At 40.4% G+C, this 16,279-nt stretch overlaps 1 protein-coding gene across 1 annotated transcript; it reads right to left on the bottom strand.

Annotated features, from left to right (window-relative positions):
* Positions 1-2,496: 2,496 nt before the first annotated feature.
* CCNL1 (cyclin L1) lies at positions 2,497-16,279 on the bottom strand (the record flags this gene model as incomplete). Its single annotated transcript, XM_085304080.1, has 11 exons — positions 2,497-3,293; positions 4,300-4,398; positions 4,540-4,651; positions 6,560-6,701; positions 6,980-7,084; positions 7,215-7,314; positions 8,662-8,726; positions 9,126-9,246; positions 15,504-15,613; positions 15,826-15,900; positions 16,091-16,279. Coding segments are annotated over 11 exons (1,467 nt in total), but the record flags the coding sequence as incomplete, so codon positions are not given.

The raw sequence follows: 16,279 nt of genomic DNA, 5'->3' as shown, positions 1-16,279 counted from the left end.
CTCTCGAGCCACGGTTGTGCRCACCGCCGTCCGCTGGGGGAGTTCCTGCTCGCCTGACGCAGCGAGTTGAGGCAAAACCGCCGCCCCCGAGGACAGCCTGGCCGCCGCGGGGACAAACACGCGCCACGTCCTCAAATACTTAAGCCGCAGCTTGCTCCGAATCTTGGTGTTCCAAGAGAAGTCTCCTTTCACGAGGCAGCCAGGGGAGCGCCTGTGAACAGCCWACAGCCAGCGGCCACCATCCCGCTCGCCAAGCGGCCTGCCCGTTACCCGGAGCCCGCGCGCGTGCTGCCTAAGGGCAGAAACGCCGGCAGACGAGCACCAGTTCAGGCTTTCAAATCTCTCAAACCCTGTAGACTTTTCCTCTTTAGAACAGCAACACTAGTTTATTTGGTTTTGAGAAGGATCTGTTTCTTGCATGTTTTGTACACAGAACAGTTATTTTATGGACATGATTAAGGCTGCCACCAATAAAAGCTGACTGAAGACATCTTTTTTCCCCATGAAAGAGTAGACAAACACTGAACTTGTGCGGGCTGACTGCAGAGTCACTGTGTAAGCAACCTACAGCAGATGGCGTCTAGACATTTGCCATCACCAGATGTTCCAACTTTACATGGAAGTAAACTTCCACGCTCTGGAGTAAGGAGAGCTGATGAGCCCTGGGAGTAGAAAAGGGTAATTAGTGCTCATGCCTGAACACAAATGCATGTTTCACTCTGACCCCCATACTCAGATGTTCAACAGAACTGTGCTGCTACCTTAAAAAATTGATTTTATTACTACAGACCGTGTGAATGCTGGCATCTAGAAAAAGAAGTTACCTTGGTATCCTAAATAAAATGCAACTTTTCCCCAAAGCAATAGTCAAGTCAAATAAAGCTCACGTTAACAGCAGCTCTTCATCTGCGGTTTCAGAGCCAGCAGTAACCAACTACGGAACACATTTATCTTCTCCCACTTTTCAAAAAGTATGTTTGCTTTCTGTATTTCTGAAGAACAGACGCAAACAGGAGTCTGGCAGGACCGCAGGGTAGCTGCTTATAGGAATACAGCAATTTCGGTGAAGCTTTTGAGAATTTCAGCATATTCACTTCACTCCTCCCCCTCCCCCCTTTTAAGTCTCCAGAATTTCTGGCCGAACACAAAGCATAACTCTCTCCCCCAGTGCCACAGGAAGCCAAGCCCACTTCAGTTACGCGTTTGCTTGGGCTTGGGCTTTCCCCGCTCCTGTGCTGTAGCGGGTAGGTCAGCCCTGGGCAGAGAAGTTACTTTGAGAAACTTCTGACCACAGCAGAGCTCTTTTTGTGCCATATCAGCAATTTTCATATCCAAGGGGACTCCCAAGTTAACGTCCAGGACACAAGGACAGTAGACACTTACCTTGCACCTTCAGGCTTCAGATGTTTGCGTTGCTCTTATCTGAGCAACTGCTGAAGGGACTGACTCAAAATTTGCCACTCCCTTTCTCCCCCCATTTCAATATACTTCAGCTACAGCTGCACAACTGTCAGCAAGGTACACCACATACTTAAAGGTTTGGCTTGCACCCAACCCCCTGCCACCGTACAACAGCTGAACACTGAGAAATCCCCATCCCCCAGCACAAGAGTGAGCTTCCAGCAACAACCCTGAGCCAGCACAGCTGACACTAACTTAGGCCAGATCCATCTCCCTAAGTGCAGCCGCAGTATGATCGATCAGGTTGTGGCAGCACAAGCACAGCCACAGCCCAGCAAAAGGAGGCAGTCTGCAGGCACGGGAGGGGGGATGCTGCACATCTACATGGCCAGAGTCTTCGACAAATCTGCATGGAAATCCACCAGCTCTGTACACACCAGCACAGCTGACTGGGAAGAGCTGGGGCAGAATCACAGCTGCACCGCTGCCGTGAGAGAACACTGGACTACGGCATTTCTGACTCAGACTTCTCAGCCTGCAAACCACACAGAGAAGTAGCTCAGCTAACCGCTTCTTTAGAGCTGTTTACTAGCAACAGGACCAGTTACAAGAAGCCTCCTCCTTCCCACCACCATCCTGCTGACGGTAGTGAGAGGAAGAGGACCCTGCACCCCACCCCAAGCTCTATCACCCTGGGTATGTTCTTACTTGTCCTGCTTTGCAGTTCCAGCACTGCCAGGTCTGGCTCCRATGGAGAGAGCCAACAGCAGCAACACACTGGCTCCTGCCAGAAGCAGCTGAGGCAGCGCTCTAACAGGGGAGTCTCTACCTCCCCGACAAGAGCTCAGTCAGCTGCTTGTCCCACTAAGCTTCACATAGATTTATGTCCGCTGTTACAYGTCTGAAGTGGAACAGCTTTACTAGCAGCCCCTGCTACAATTCAGTACACAAAATCAGTGAGGTTACTTCTAGATTATGCTGAACATTTCATTTGTGGTAGAAGCATTTCAATATCCCAGTAACGAGCAAAGGTCAAAGTAACTGCATCTAAGAAAGTTTTTAGTAGCATCAGTAAATTTGACATTCAACGGGCAGTAAAAAAAAAAAGCCTTATATTTTATTTCTTGTAAAAATCTTTTAACACATGCAGACTAAAACCAGTGTAAGAAAGTATCCACCATCGTTTAAACAAATAACTATACTTAAATATAAGTGTCTGCAATTGGCTCGTATAAAAATAAGGTACGTTTTGCTCTTTACAGAAATCCATTCTCCAGTTCTCATAGTGATAAACAATACACAACTCTAATACATAGAATTTAACCTGATCATTGTTTTCCATCAATTTGATACTGCTAAGGTATTATGTGCAAAAGTTGGTAACAGTTTTCCCCCCCCCCAAAAGAAAAATGTTCTACGCATTTTAGAAAATTAGATATTGGGCTTTAAATTAATCAAATCCTAATCGGTCTTTGTTCTCAAATAAGAGTCCATTTACTGTATTATATACAGGCTCAGCTAGAATCTGGTGCAGGCTCAAAACTCAGCGTCTGTGTCTGCCATGTCCTGAACGACTGCTGCTATGGTGCTTGCCTTTATGAGATCTCTCAAAGGAGCGGGATCTTTCACGCCTGTCTCTGTGGTGTCCCCGCTCGTGCCTGTGTTTCTTGGCAACATCAGAATGATCTCTGGATTTGCTCTGTGAACGTGAACGAGATTTTTTCCTTTTGTGACCATGTCTATTTGCGCTCTTCAACTCCTCCCTGCTATGCTTWGTTTTCAGGTGTGGTGAGCCATGATTGTGATGTCTGCGAGGACTGCCGCTGTGGCTGCGGGACCTGCTTCGTGATCTTGAACTGTATGTCCCAGACAGGCTCCGCCTATTATTGTAGCTTACAGAAAAGTGTTTAAGTTGAAATGTTTATTTCTAACAGAAAAAGCAAAGCTTGTCCCCCCCCCCCCAATTTAGGAAATCAAGTTACTAGAAGAAATCACAAGACCTTCTCCCAAATGGGTATAYGAGGAATAACAACGACATACCCAGAACATGCCTTTTTTTTTTTTAAGGTGAGTCCTTTAAAATAAGATACCAAAACCAAACCCCAACCCAGAACAGTATTTCTTTTCAATTTCTTTCTACCTTGTTAAGAATGTTCCCCTCAACATCAGCCTGAAAATTRGATACTGCTTTTTTCCTTCAATGATTTGAGCCAGTAATACTTAGGGGAACATTTTACAGAGACCCGGGTTGGCAGTTCCCACCTTAGATATCCATCAGAGGATTCTTAAAAAATAGTGCCAGCAATTATCTTTGTGTCATCTACTYGCTAGCAGTTCCCCACCCTCCTCTCCAGCCACAATAAGAGAAAGCACTGAAGAGCCAGACAGCACATCGTGTAACACCCATCTGCACCAAAAGGTTGTACTTCTCCCACAYATTCGGAATAAAGCTCCAACATATACAGTTTGCTTCTTTCTAGGGCTTTCATCACTACTTTRAGAACTGACTGAATTCTGAGAGTAGGTTCTCATTTACAACAAGTACCAGTGGAAATAGTTTAATAGGTTATGACCACTTTACACTCACTCCACCATAGACCACTGTCTATGTGACAGACCACACTTTTGTCTGAATACAATTCAGTATACCCTTAAGCATTTTAACTTTTACACTGACTGCAGTTACCAACRGAACTGCTTAGTATCAAAAATTGGACTTTAAGACTCACAAACTTGCTGGCCAGCAATAGGTGCTTAGGACAAGTATCTTAAGAACACAGGGTGGTCTCATTTGAGATGAAAAGTGCTTCTGAACTATCCCAGAAAACTCACTGGGACAATAAAAATAGACACACACACACAGAGAGAGAGAGAGAGAGGGAGAGAGAAAACACTTACTGCCTCCTTGGAGTGTGAGACCGAGACCTTGACTTTGTTCTTGACCTAGATCTGCTAGCACTTCTGCTGCTCCTGCTTCTCTTGCTTTCTTTTCTCATGCTTAGAGAGGGAACAAAAAGACAAAGAAGTTACTTTTGTGCTATTTTATGAAAATAAGTAATTTGGAAGTACTTCACTGTATCACAGTTGAGAAACCCTTTTTACAGAGGTCTTCTCTTAATCTGAGGAATTTTTACTTACCCATTGTAAGGGCTCTTTGCAGCTTGCTGCCTTTCTTCTGGCTCTTTTTTAATAGTTTTGGTATTCAGAGATACTGGACTCTTCTCTTCAGTCTTTATTTCTCTTGGGGAAGCTAGGAATTAAATAATTCAGATCAGGTACGTATCTCACAGGTTGTCATAAATGTACTTATTCTTTATGTACCTTTATGAATATCTGCATAAAATGTGAATATGAACTCAATAACTACTACTTTATTCCCTCTTCACATTTATAGTACGCTTCTAGAAAATAATTCTGGAGTGCCCATTGGTAGACTCCATCTTTTAAAGCCAGCAGACTGAACAGATACCAATATATTCAACTTACTGAAACAATTTTTGTATTCACTATCTTTTGCTCCAACATACTAAGAGTTGAAAGAGAGCATGAGATCTCCTCCTCCTTTCTAACAGGAAGAGCAGACTATTCCACCAGTAAGATCTTCCACATCTACACATTCTTCTCAAAAACTGGAGGAAGTTAAAGGGAAGGATACTGAGCCTTGCTGCTTGGCTCACAGGTCACATCTGGGTCCCAGCAGACCAAGTCTCAAGTATTACAATACAAAAATCTGAGTTTATGGTCTCACAAATACACAACTTGTTAGCTTGATTATTCATTTCCAGTGTGACAAAAAAACTAAGACTGAAAAAGTAGAATTTAATTTCTAGATTAATGGTACAAAAATAATGAATAAAGAAAAAACTTTTATCTAGTTTATARTCCACATCAAGACAACCCAAAGAAAGTGTCAGCTAGGTTAAAAACCTTGTATTTGGAAGGCTATCACTTGTTACACTAAGTACATTGTGAAGCCAAATTGTCTGTATAGAAAGCTGATGTAAACAAAAGATGTATTATTTTCATAAAAGAGTTACTACTAAGAACTCAACATTTGCATCTGGCCTGTTGACAGTAACACAGAAGCGCTTCATATTCACTTAGTCTGCAGCTTCTCCATTTATTAGGGCCAGAGGTTTTTAAGTAGAAATACAGAAAGTCAGCATTTCGTCAGCAGCTTTCCATCAGTTTGTCAGCTACTAAGAAACCTTCCAAAACCCCACCTGCTTTCCACAGGTCTTACTTCCACTCAAACTCTTCTCCTCCCCAAAGGTGGGAGCTTAAGTAGAGTGCTTTCATCCTTTAATGAGACATTTACACAGGCCTGCTCAAAGACCTCTGGAAGCTCAGACATGTAGTTCTCAGAGTGACTGTAACAAACATTRTTTTCTTGGAGTATATTCTCAAGTTCCTCCAGAGATCATGTAAGAAACAAGTGCCTGTGCCTTCTGCGTTACCTATCATCACTGGAACAAAGCTCTCTGTACCCTTTATGAGTGCTGCTAGTTTACAGGGCAGTGATAGCATTAGGTAGTAAAAGTGGCAATGCAAAACTTTGTTCTTCAGGTCACTAACATTTACACAGTTGTACTGACTGATTCAAGATACATGCTACAGTAGTTTCTTTGCTGTAATGCAAAACCAGCACTCTTTGAGACTTTCCATTTCCTGACTGTTCTCACCCACGAGCTGTGTTCCTCCATTGCACAGAGCARTATAGAACCCCAACCCCTGCCAAAACCCTTCAAGGAAAAGGTTTCAGAAATATCTGCTGTAACAGAAATCGAAAGGCAGTTATAACACTTCCCTACTACCATCCCCCCAAAAAAGAGACCAAGTCCAACAAATCTCTTCATAACACAGTAATTTCCAGTACTTTTTACTTAAGAGGGACATTAATGGTATGATCCTGTAACAGAATTATGGAAAAGTGAAGCCTCCACAGTGTTCCTCAGACTTGTTATTTCAATATATCAATAACTGGTTTTATAATTGGTGTTTGAAAAGACAGACTTGTCTTGCTTCCTAGTTCTATGAGAAAGCTAAGCAATCTAACAATTCAACAAGGAAACCCACATTTAAGTTTATCAGGACACACATTATTCTGAATGCCAAAAAAAGAATGTGATGGAAGTTTCTGTACAGAGAACAAACTTACATGGTTTGGATGCAGGAGAGAAGCCACCCAGTGTTGACAGCGCTGGAGTTCCATCAGGATTTAAACCTTTTGCCTTCAGTTTAGCTTCTTGTAGTGCCGTTTTCCTCTTTTCTACTTCTTTATCTAGCAATTCGTAATTGGGCTGTTAGGAGTAACAAAGTGGTAAGAATTTGAACTAATACAATTCACATTTTATCTCATTCCTCAAAAATATTTGAACACTTTTTATTCATCTGTCCAGTAACGTGACTAGTTTGTCATTCATTCCCCTACAGAGTGGGGCATTCACAGTGGAGCCTTTCAGACTGGTAGATTTTTATTCAGGTATTCCCATACAGTTAGACAACCATAAGGCAGCTCAAGTCATTTATTTGTTTTTTTTTTCAAATCTGTTGTTCAATACAAAAACTTCAAAGTTACCTTCTTTCTTGTATAGAGCTTAAGAGTTGTTAAGCATATCTCCTGAATCTCTTCCTCTGTGGTACCAAAGAGCAAGAACCAGTGAGGGCGGGTAGGCAGAGGAATCTGAAAATAAAACTAGATCTTAATAGGTATTACAGACAAGGCTTTAAGTCTTTTCACTAATATTTTCTGGAAACAAGTTTACTAGCAATAAAAAACAATGCTAAAAAATTAAAGATAGCTTAATGCTTACCTGCAGAGCTCTAGCAGCAAGATAAATGCAAGCACATGCTATAGTCTCTGGCTGAAAACGAACAAATACATTTGTTCGAAGGCTGTCGTTCATGTAATTCCTAAAAAAAAAAAGTTCATAAAAAGGTTGGATCTCAGGTTTATGTCTTTTAATTTAGAGGATAATACTGGAGACTCAATTGACTTTATTATTTTTTCTTTCAATATAGTAACATTTGGTTTCTTTAGAACTATCATATTTCATGTTCACGCTTGTTAGTTCTGTAACAAAGCGTGCACCGCTGCCATTGTTTGGAAATCCCAATGCAAGTAACAGTATTTACTATTTTCTTCCTAGATACATTAATTACCCTATGAAGTGTCCATTGAGCTAACAAGTTAACAAGTACTTTGTATCTGTCCACCTCTTAGCTTTAAACACCAATATCCTTGTTATTTCAAAATGAGYATCTTTAGAACTAGAATGCAAGCGTGTAAGCACAGGATATTTATAACCTACCATTTTCCAGAGGCTGCGTACAGCCTATAAAGTTCACAGAACATTGCAATTAAGTTCTTTTTGTGCCTTGAGTAACATTAACTTCATCCAGCAAGAGAAGCATCCAATTTACTTGAACTTAAAACCTTCATGTTGGAAAAAAATCTACAGGTTAGTAGTTAACCTCCTACTTCACTAAATACTTCTCTTCCAGTGTGATGGCATTGCCAACCACTATATGCCAACAGTTATTTTTAAAAAAGCAGAGACCTCCAATGATTTCTAAGTTCCTGAGCTACAGGAAAGAAACAAAAAGCAGTCAGTAAGTATTGATTATATAGGAAACAGTGCCCAATATAGCTTCTAAGWGAACATGCTGCATGCACTGCAATCGTTTTTTAAACTTAAATTTAGCAAGTTTGTTAAATCAACTAAATCCATGATCTCAAAAAGTCTACCAAATGTGTCCAAGTGCCCTTTAAATACACTACAGTATACAGTAGCTAGGCAACAAATACATTTAGAAACATTTTGAACAGTTACTTCTAAAAGCAAATATACAAATCCTTTTGACACCCAGACAGAACTAGAAGATGCTGCCCGATGGATATGGACCACTTCAGTGAATCTCGGATGAGAGCTTGCACTGGGTTGGCTGGAGAGAAGGGCAGCCAAACAGGCCATCCCCAGGTCATGGGCTGAGGTGCAGAGGGCAGAGCTCTATGACTTACCATCAGGGACTACCCTTTAATTAAAGAGTAGAAAAAAGAACAAAGTTAAATTGAGTTCTCCATGAAAATAGTTGAATCAAGCCATGAAAATAGTAAGCAGAAACAAGCACTAACACACATTAAAAATGTATATATTTATATAGTAACTTACATCTCATTGCTTTGCATATGGATCATCAGGCTTGTTATTTCTGCTACTATTTTCCTGGCTAGGAAAAGAATGGAAAACAACAACTTACCAGGCTGTCTGTACCAGGGTTTGATTACGTTCACATTCTAAGACTTGTAAATACATGACAATGATCTGAGGGGCAATGAAAAAGAAGACTCAGTTTTAAAATAGAAAGCAACAGTAATTAAAATGTTTATAATCAAACAATATTCCACAACAATAGTCTATTCCATCTTCYGAGCATATATTGTAAACCCATGTCATCCAATCAGGCTCAGACAATTTTGTATTTTACTATTATATATAACTTTGAAAAACTGTCACCTTTAACATTTCACAAGGAAGCATTTTCTATCAAARTCAACATGGCTATTTGCCCAAGCATTCTGGCAAGAGCATTTGTGATGACTAGGAAGGAATAAAGAAAAGGAAGCCAAGTCATTTTCAAATCTGTTTCTCTTGTTCCACATCTCCAATGATGCCATCAAGGCAGAATAACATTAAGAATTATATTATTTTTTGAAAACTCACCTTATGTGGATGCTTGACATGAACACAAAATCCCAACTCCTTCAGTACCCTCCTTTCTGCTTTGATTACTTGATTTTTGGTGTTTATGTAGTTCTGATCAAGTATCAGGGGGCTTGGAGTCCTATAGTTTGCAAGAAATAAAATCAAAACTGTTTTGCATATCCAAAATAGTGGCACTCTGTTTTCCCTTCCAACCAACTAATGGCAACAGAAACCAGTTTTCAACTCCTGCAAGCAAGTTTAAGCATTAATCTTGTGCTGTCCAAGTTTACCTAAACTAATTTGGTTTCTACTTTCAACAAGCTACGGATTATACAGCTAAATACAAACAATAATCTTTTGCTACTGTGTATGCAAACTACACCTATCAAGCTGCAGGAACAAAGGGGAAATTTGCAGTGAAGATCCCAAAGTACCTTTACACTTAGTGATGGAGGTGAGGGGGGGAGGCAGGTGATAGTTACCTCTGCTAGTCAGTACTTCAAGCAAGTGTAAGCCAGAAGGTATTCAACAGTTTAAAGCAGGAAGTTTGTTTTATATACTGCAGTTTCCTATGCACCAAAAGACAAGATTATTCAGATCTTGAGACAGAACAAGACAGATTTGCTACTATGGTATACAAAAAAAGCCTAAAAAAGCAAAGAATTTTATCTTACAGTGTGACAGATCTGTGCCTCTAGTTCTGAACACTAACTTGATATCCACTGATCTCACATCCACTTTTGCTGTTTTTATAGGACTTGCAAAACAATAGGTCATTTCAAATAGAAAGAGCCGTAAGTCCAACGGTATTGAATCCACTCCTATTCCTTCCAGATCCTTGCCTGAACTCTCCAAAGATTTTCTTAACCATAAGAATTTGCTGTATGGTTTATGCGCTTTTTTTTTTTTTAAACAGACACAGGCTTCACTTTTCAATCCTTCCATATGCTGCATTTTAATTCCTAACAAGCAGAAAGAAAATCAGCCTGTTCCTTATTTGTATTATGTCTCCCATATTTATGTTTTCCAACTCAGAAGAATTTTTAAGCATTCTAATAAGCCACAGGCTGTTTAAACTACAAACCCAGTGCATCATAAACACTGGTGACAAGTTTTAAGTTAATTTGAATAGAAAAAAGTAATAGAGAGACTCAAAAGACAGCGTTTGCTTTACTAGACAAGTACTCCACTAATAACTTGTCTTTTTTGACTTAATGCAAGTTTCACAAGTGGATCACACTTTCCATGCTGTGACCTAGTAAGGAAGAGCACTCAAAATCTACCTCTTTTTCAAGGAAGAAAATGTCAATCGAATCACAAGGCTAAGGCTCACTGAAGGGCTCCCAGATTTCAACACCTTGATAATGCACAATTTGTGCTAAGGCTCCTGCAGTCCCTTGGAAGGATGCTTATTACCATTAGTCAAAGGATACAACAAGCTATACCACTTCACTGTAATAAAAACATTATGTTGTACATCTATGCACTAAAAGTTCAAGTTACCCCTGCTCTTCACAAAAGGCTGAGAAGCATGTGGCAAGAGGTTTGAAATTAAGAWCTGCAGCTTCATCATGCCAGGAAGGAGATCTGCTTTCGGTAGCATCCTTACTACTTCCGTTTCCTGAAGAATGAGGTGTTCTCCACATTACTTAAGAGGCACTTCTAAATAATACAGACTCATCAGGGCAAGTGCATAAACTTTTTGTTTTCAGCCATTCTAAAGATAACCCAGTCAAAACATACATTGTTTTAGAAGAGTAACTGCAGAAGAACTTTAAAAGCTTCTTTAAGGTGACCATTTCAGCAGAGAGCCTATGACTTTATCTTAATATTCACTGGGAAACACTGCAAAGGCAACTGGACCATAACATTGCTTTGGAGTGGGAGACTACATTCAGAAGAACCAAGTTATAAGTTCAAGTTCGTGAAACTGGGAGTGGGTCAGTATCAATCAATTCCAGTTATTTTATTTTTTTAAGCAGCATTTTTCCCAATATTGCTCTGCACAATATTATAGATCTCTATTGTAACAGGACCTGCAAGGCATAAAGCAGAAAAGAGTTTTAGATGTCCAGGCTCAATTTATCTCATTACTATAACATCTCATCAGAAGTGATGAAGAAATCTCAGCTGAAACAAAGGCAGCTACAACTTCCAAACTAAACATCAAACAGGGGCAATTCAATTGCAYGTGATCTTTGTAACAGGGATCACTGCCTTACCCACGTCTTTGTATTCTCTGACAGCCATATAAAAAAGTCAGCATTATGAGAACACAAGAAAGTAGCTAGAAGTCCAACAGGAAATACTGCAAGGCTTACAGCATTTTAAGTCCCACTGTCCTTCTACAGGACAATAGGGTTAGCACAACCAGTTCATACTTCACTATTATTGTGATTATTCAACACCAAAGTGAAAGGAAACTAGATTAGAMCACTTAGGTGTATGTGTGTTTCACTCCATCATCCCAAATTATCATGCTCATCCAGGACATACAAGTTTTATGGCTCTACATACAGATCTAAGAAAGCCATAAAAACAGTGTATCCAGACAGTATTTCCAGGAACTGGAAAATAAAGGCAGCAAAAAGATAAGTCTGCTTAAGACCTTACTGCACCTTAATATTGACAAAAGTGACATTTGCCTTTCCGTAAGATTTTATCAATGTAGCACTTCCACCATGAACAGCAGTGTTAGCCAGCATAATCTTACAGCTGCAAACCTTCAGAGATTTCTCTTCGAAAATGTTCTTAGCCCATTTCCTATTGAGAAGGGAGGGTAGGAGAGGAAGTTCCACACTGTACTTGCTGCACTTACTTCTCAGTCCAAACAGTAATAGTTTTAAGTTCAAGTTAAATTTAAGTAATGAAAGAAAAAAAAATATATAAGCTTATATATAAAACATAAGCTTAAACCCCTCTATAATCAAAGGTATTTCAAATTCTTACTTTGTGTAMTGTATTAAATAACCTATTCTTATTAATCAGCACTAGAGCTCAGTGCAAGACTTTATACTTGAAAAACACAGCACAGAAGGCCCATTCTGGTAGGCTAATCCAACACTTAGTCATGAAATTTCAACTGGATTTAGAGATAGCATAACCACCCACATGATAAACACATACTGTAACATGTTTGTAATGATTTGCATACATTTCAAATATCCTTTTAAAAATCCCTTCTGACAAATAAAATTTGTATTCTCTACACAACTACAGGTGTAGTAAACATTAAAAGTCCCATGTCTCTGGAATGCCAAATATGTTGGAGGAAGAGGTGCCCTGCATATAGTTGTTTCTAATATAAAGATACTGCTAACAAATACAGCATAAGTATCTCATTACAAAGACCAGAAAAACAGAAATCTCTTGCACCAAGTCAACATGAAAGAGTGAGTTCTGTATCTGTCTCCAGCATTGCAAATACAAGCACTAGTGCAGATTTATAGAACAATTTTAAAAAGATTAAATATTATTAATTTGTACAGGCCACCTCCGAGGCAAATTCCACTCGCAACACAACCACATGAAGCTATTTGATTGCTACAACACAAGAGTAGCTGACTAAAAATAAGTCTCAAACCAACATTTGTAAAGTATATAATGACAGTAGTCACACTTGGTTGAAGCCTTGAAAGGCCTTTCTGCAGCTTTCAGGTATATTTAAAATTAAGGAAAAACCCAACTTCTGACTATATTCTATATGTTAAACAATGGTTGTACTTGGCTCAAAACATAGATGTTTCAGTACACATTTATAAAGCAAGTTTGTTCATAAAATGAGCTTTTCTCCATGCACACAAACAATTTTACATGCAATACTCCATGACATACACTCATGAAAGATTCAGAAGAAAATGTGCTTGTTCAAAACATTCTCAGCTTTCTTTTTCCTCAGTATTAGAAATACCACCTATCAGTAACTCAGTTGACCACAGGTCTTATAAAAGGAAAATCCAAATGCAATTCCCAGTTCTGCAAACATGTACATACAAGGGACTGCTTACATTACCATTTATATATATGTGTGYGTGCGCGTGTGTGTGTGGGTATGTAAATAGCTTTACAAATTCAAGACTTCTGCATCCTTGTAAAAGCATGTTTTACTAGGAAGACTGCAATTATACAGAGCCAGAGTTGAACTAAGAACCCAGAATTGTTTAAGAAAGCAAGCAAGCCTACTGAAACTACACAAACTTCATATGCAGGTTAAGAGCTTCAGTTAACAGAAATACTAGACTAGAGGTGAAAAAAAGTACAGCAGCCTAACTGATTGTTTCAGTTTTGGGTTGTGTGTGAGAAACTAACTATGGCCTAAGTGTTAGCTTCAGATAAAAAAGATCAAGCTAGAAATCTAAAAAACCTGGACAGCAAAGAAAAAAGCTTATAACAAGATACAGGAGTTCTTCCAAATGGTTCACCAGCGGCCAACCTGTTTGTCCCCCGATTCCAGTGACCTATTCTCAGAGCACTGGCTTCTCCTTGGGGATTTTCGATACTTCACTCACTGTTGCCATGACGACAGCTTCATCTTTATGTACCACTCCACATCACCCAGGCTTTGGTAAATGTAGCTGGTCGCTGTATAGTCGGTTGCAAGGGAAAAAAGAGTTGAAGTTAATAACGTGTACAGATTATGTAATTGTAATCTTGTAAAAAGTACAGAAAAACGTTTACATCCTGCTTGTTAAAAAAAGAAAAAAAGAAAAAAGGCAAGCCTGAATGTCAGACTTCAGCATCTTAAGATTAATTTCATGCAGATTCACTTGGAATCTCAAAGCAAAAACATCCATCTCTCCAGAAATAATGGGTCAACAGAAGTGTACGATTTCTCTCAACAGAACGAACTTAGATACCATGTAACATGCATAAGTGACATTCTGATTTGGAACAGGCTAGCTGGAAAGATTTAAGTTCACAGGTTAAGTTCAGTTTCTCTGATCCTTTCCAAAGCACAAAGAAACAACTAATCTGCATTCTCACTGCAAAGAAAAGCACTGCATATGATCAATTAACCTTCACTGTCTGGATCAAGGCCAAAACATTAAGAATCATTAAACCAGCTTTAGTAATCAGACTCCCTTGTCATAACTGTGGTAAGAAACAATACCACAGAATTCACACTCAGCACAACTTCACAGAACTCAGGGCCATTAGGGATAACAACTTAAAAAGAAAAAGAACAAAGCTAAGTCCCATTCAAGTTATAACAGTAACAATCATTCTTCCTGTAATTAAAGCTAACTATGAGAAGGTGAGCACAAGACAAAAAAAAAAGACAACATTCTGGATGCAACAGAGAAGCTTAACCAGGGTAAGTATACCAAGAAACAGCTGGTTTCCCTATAGGATTTCTATTCTATTCTACTTAGAAAAGGCAATACAACATTCAGCTTCAATTCCTGCTGTAACCCATGATACAGGGGAAGAAAAAGTATACTTAAGACACTAACTGAAAACAAAATCCCTTTAGAACTATAGATTATCGTAAGTAAACGATCACTAAAACTAATGCTGCTGTCTTGTAACTGACATGCCTCCAAGAACACTTTAACACAAGTCAGTATTACAGACTTCTATAAGGTGTTGCATTGTACAGTTTAGCAAACTCCTTCCTCACTTCATTTATTCCTCACTCCAACAAATCACTGATTTATTTTACACAAAGAAAACCATTATTAAGCACTCACAACTGAGAACAGTTCCTCAACTAGAACAGACAGATTTATCCAAATCTGCATACAGATCAGGTTAAGTTTATCTTCCAACTTTACTGACACAAGCATGCTGTACCATAAAAACAAGTATCACTTTTGGTAATAAAAGATTCCCTCAGCTTCCAAAACTCAATTACACATTCCTTGTTTAAGTGACATCATTAGAGCTGCACACACTGTAGGCCCAACCACACTTTCTTCAATTTTTTCCCCTAAAACTTCTTTTTCTAAACCAAAGTAATACTGTTATAACTTGAGAGTTCAGCTTTCATCTTCTATAAACTGATACTTTATTGCTGCTATAACCACACAAACGGTTATGTACTAACAAAAGAACAACCTTACGACTACCAAGCATGTTTAAAAGAATTCAGAGCTAGTCACATCTAGGACTTCCTTTCAAGAATTAAGCCATTAAATCCAAGTAGCAACATGCCTAAAACTGAAACCAACACTCAAGACTTTCACCTATACAAATAAGAAGAATGTATCTACCAAATAATCAAAAGTCACATTAGAAGAAGTCAGCATTGAACTGTACTGCCTATGTAGCAGTCAAGGAGCACTCCCTTCTCAACTTTAGGCCGTTGAACTTAGCCTGGAAAAATCCTGTGAGTTGAGAACTGCAGTGTGTATTAGTGACAACAAATGCTTAAATTGATAATGAAGCTAATCTTACCTTTTTGCTCTTAACTGGCGCAAATGATGAAACACGTTGATCACGTCCCTGATACGACGAGGGGCCTCTTCAATTTTGGATGCGAGATTGATGCAGGCCATAGCAACAATCTGAAAAAACGACCGTTTCCATAAGRAACTGATATCCAACCACGATAAAATTGGTATTATATAATTATAAAGAAACGTGGCCTAAAGGCTTAGAGCGAGTAGCCGCTCTGGATTTGCTGCGCCGAGGCCCCGCGCGGAGGCCGGGAAATGGCCGGGGCCAGCCGGTCGCTCTTCCCCCCCGCCCTTCCCGCGGCAGGCCGCGCCGTGCTCACCTCGAAGCTGTGCTTGACGAAGGACTTTGAGTAGAAGAAGCGGTGAAACAGCACCTGCCCCGTCGCCATCGCCACCTGTGAACGCAGCCGGAGAGGGAGCGGGAGTCAGTCAGCAGGGCCCGGCCGCCGCCGCCATTTTGTGTCAGGCACCAGCTGGCGCCGCCATCACCCCCCCCCCGCGCGGCCGCCTCACACGCCCTTCCCGCCGCGCCACAATGGCGGCGCCCGCCCGGCCGCCTCCCCCGCGCGGCCCCGCGGCCCGCACCTGCGGCAGGCGGAGGAGGATGCCGGCCGCCTGGATGAGCTCGCAGCCCAGGATGCGCAGGTCGGTCTCGCACTGCAAGTCCAGGCCGTCCTGCATGGAAGGAGTGGGCGAGAGGCGCTCCTCGGGGATGAGCGAGTGGTCGATGGTGAGCGACACCTCCGAGTAGAGCCGGTCGCCGATGAGGATGCC

This window comes from Rhea americana, unplaced genomic scaffold (genome assembly GCF_003343005.1).
Source record: "Rhea americana isolate MKP2758 unplaced genomic scaffold, rheAme1 scaffold_202, whole genome shotgun sequence".
Lineage (NCBI taxonomy): Eukaryota > Metazoa > Chordata > Aves > Rheiformes > Rheidae > Rhea > Rhea americana.
The sequence above is the reverse complement of the archived record's forward strand: the minus strand, read 5'-3'. Positions and strand labels throughout refer to the sequence as shown.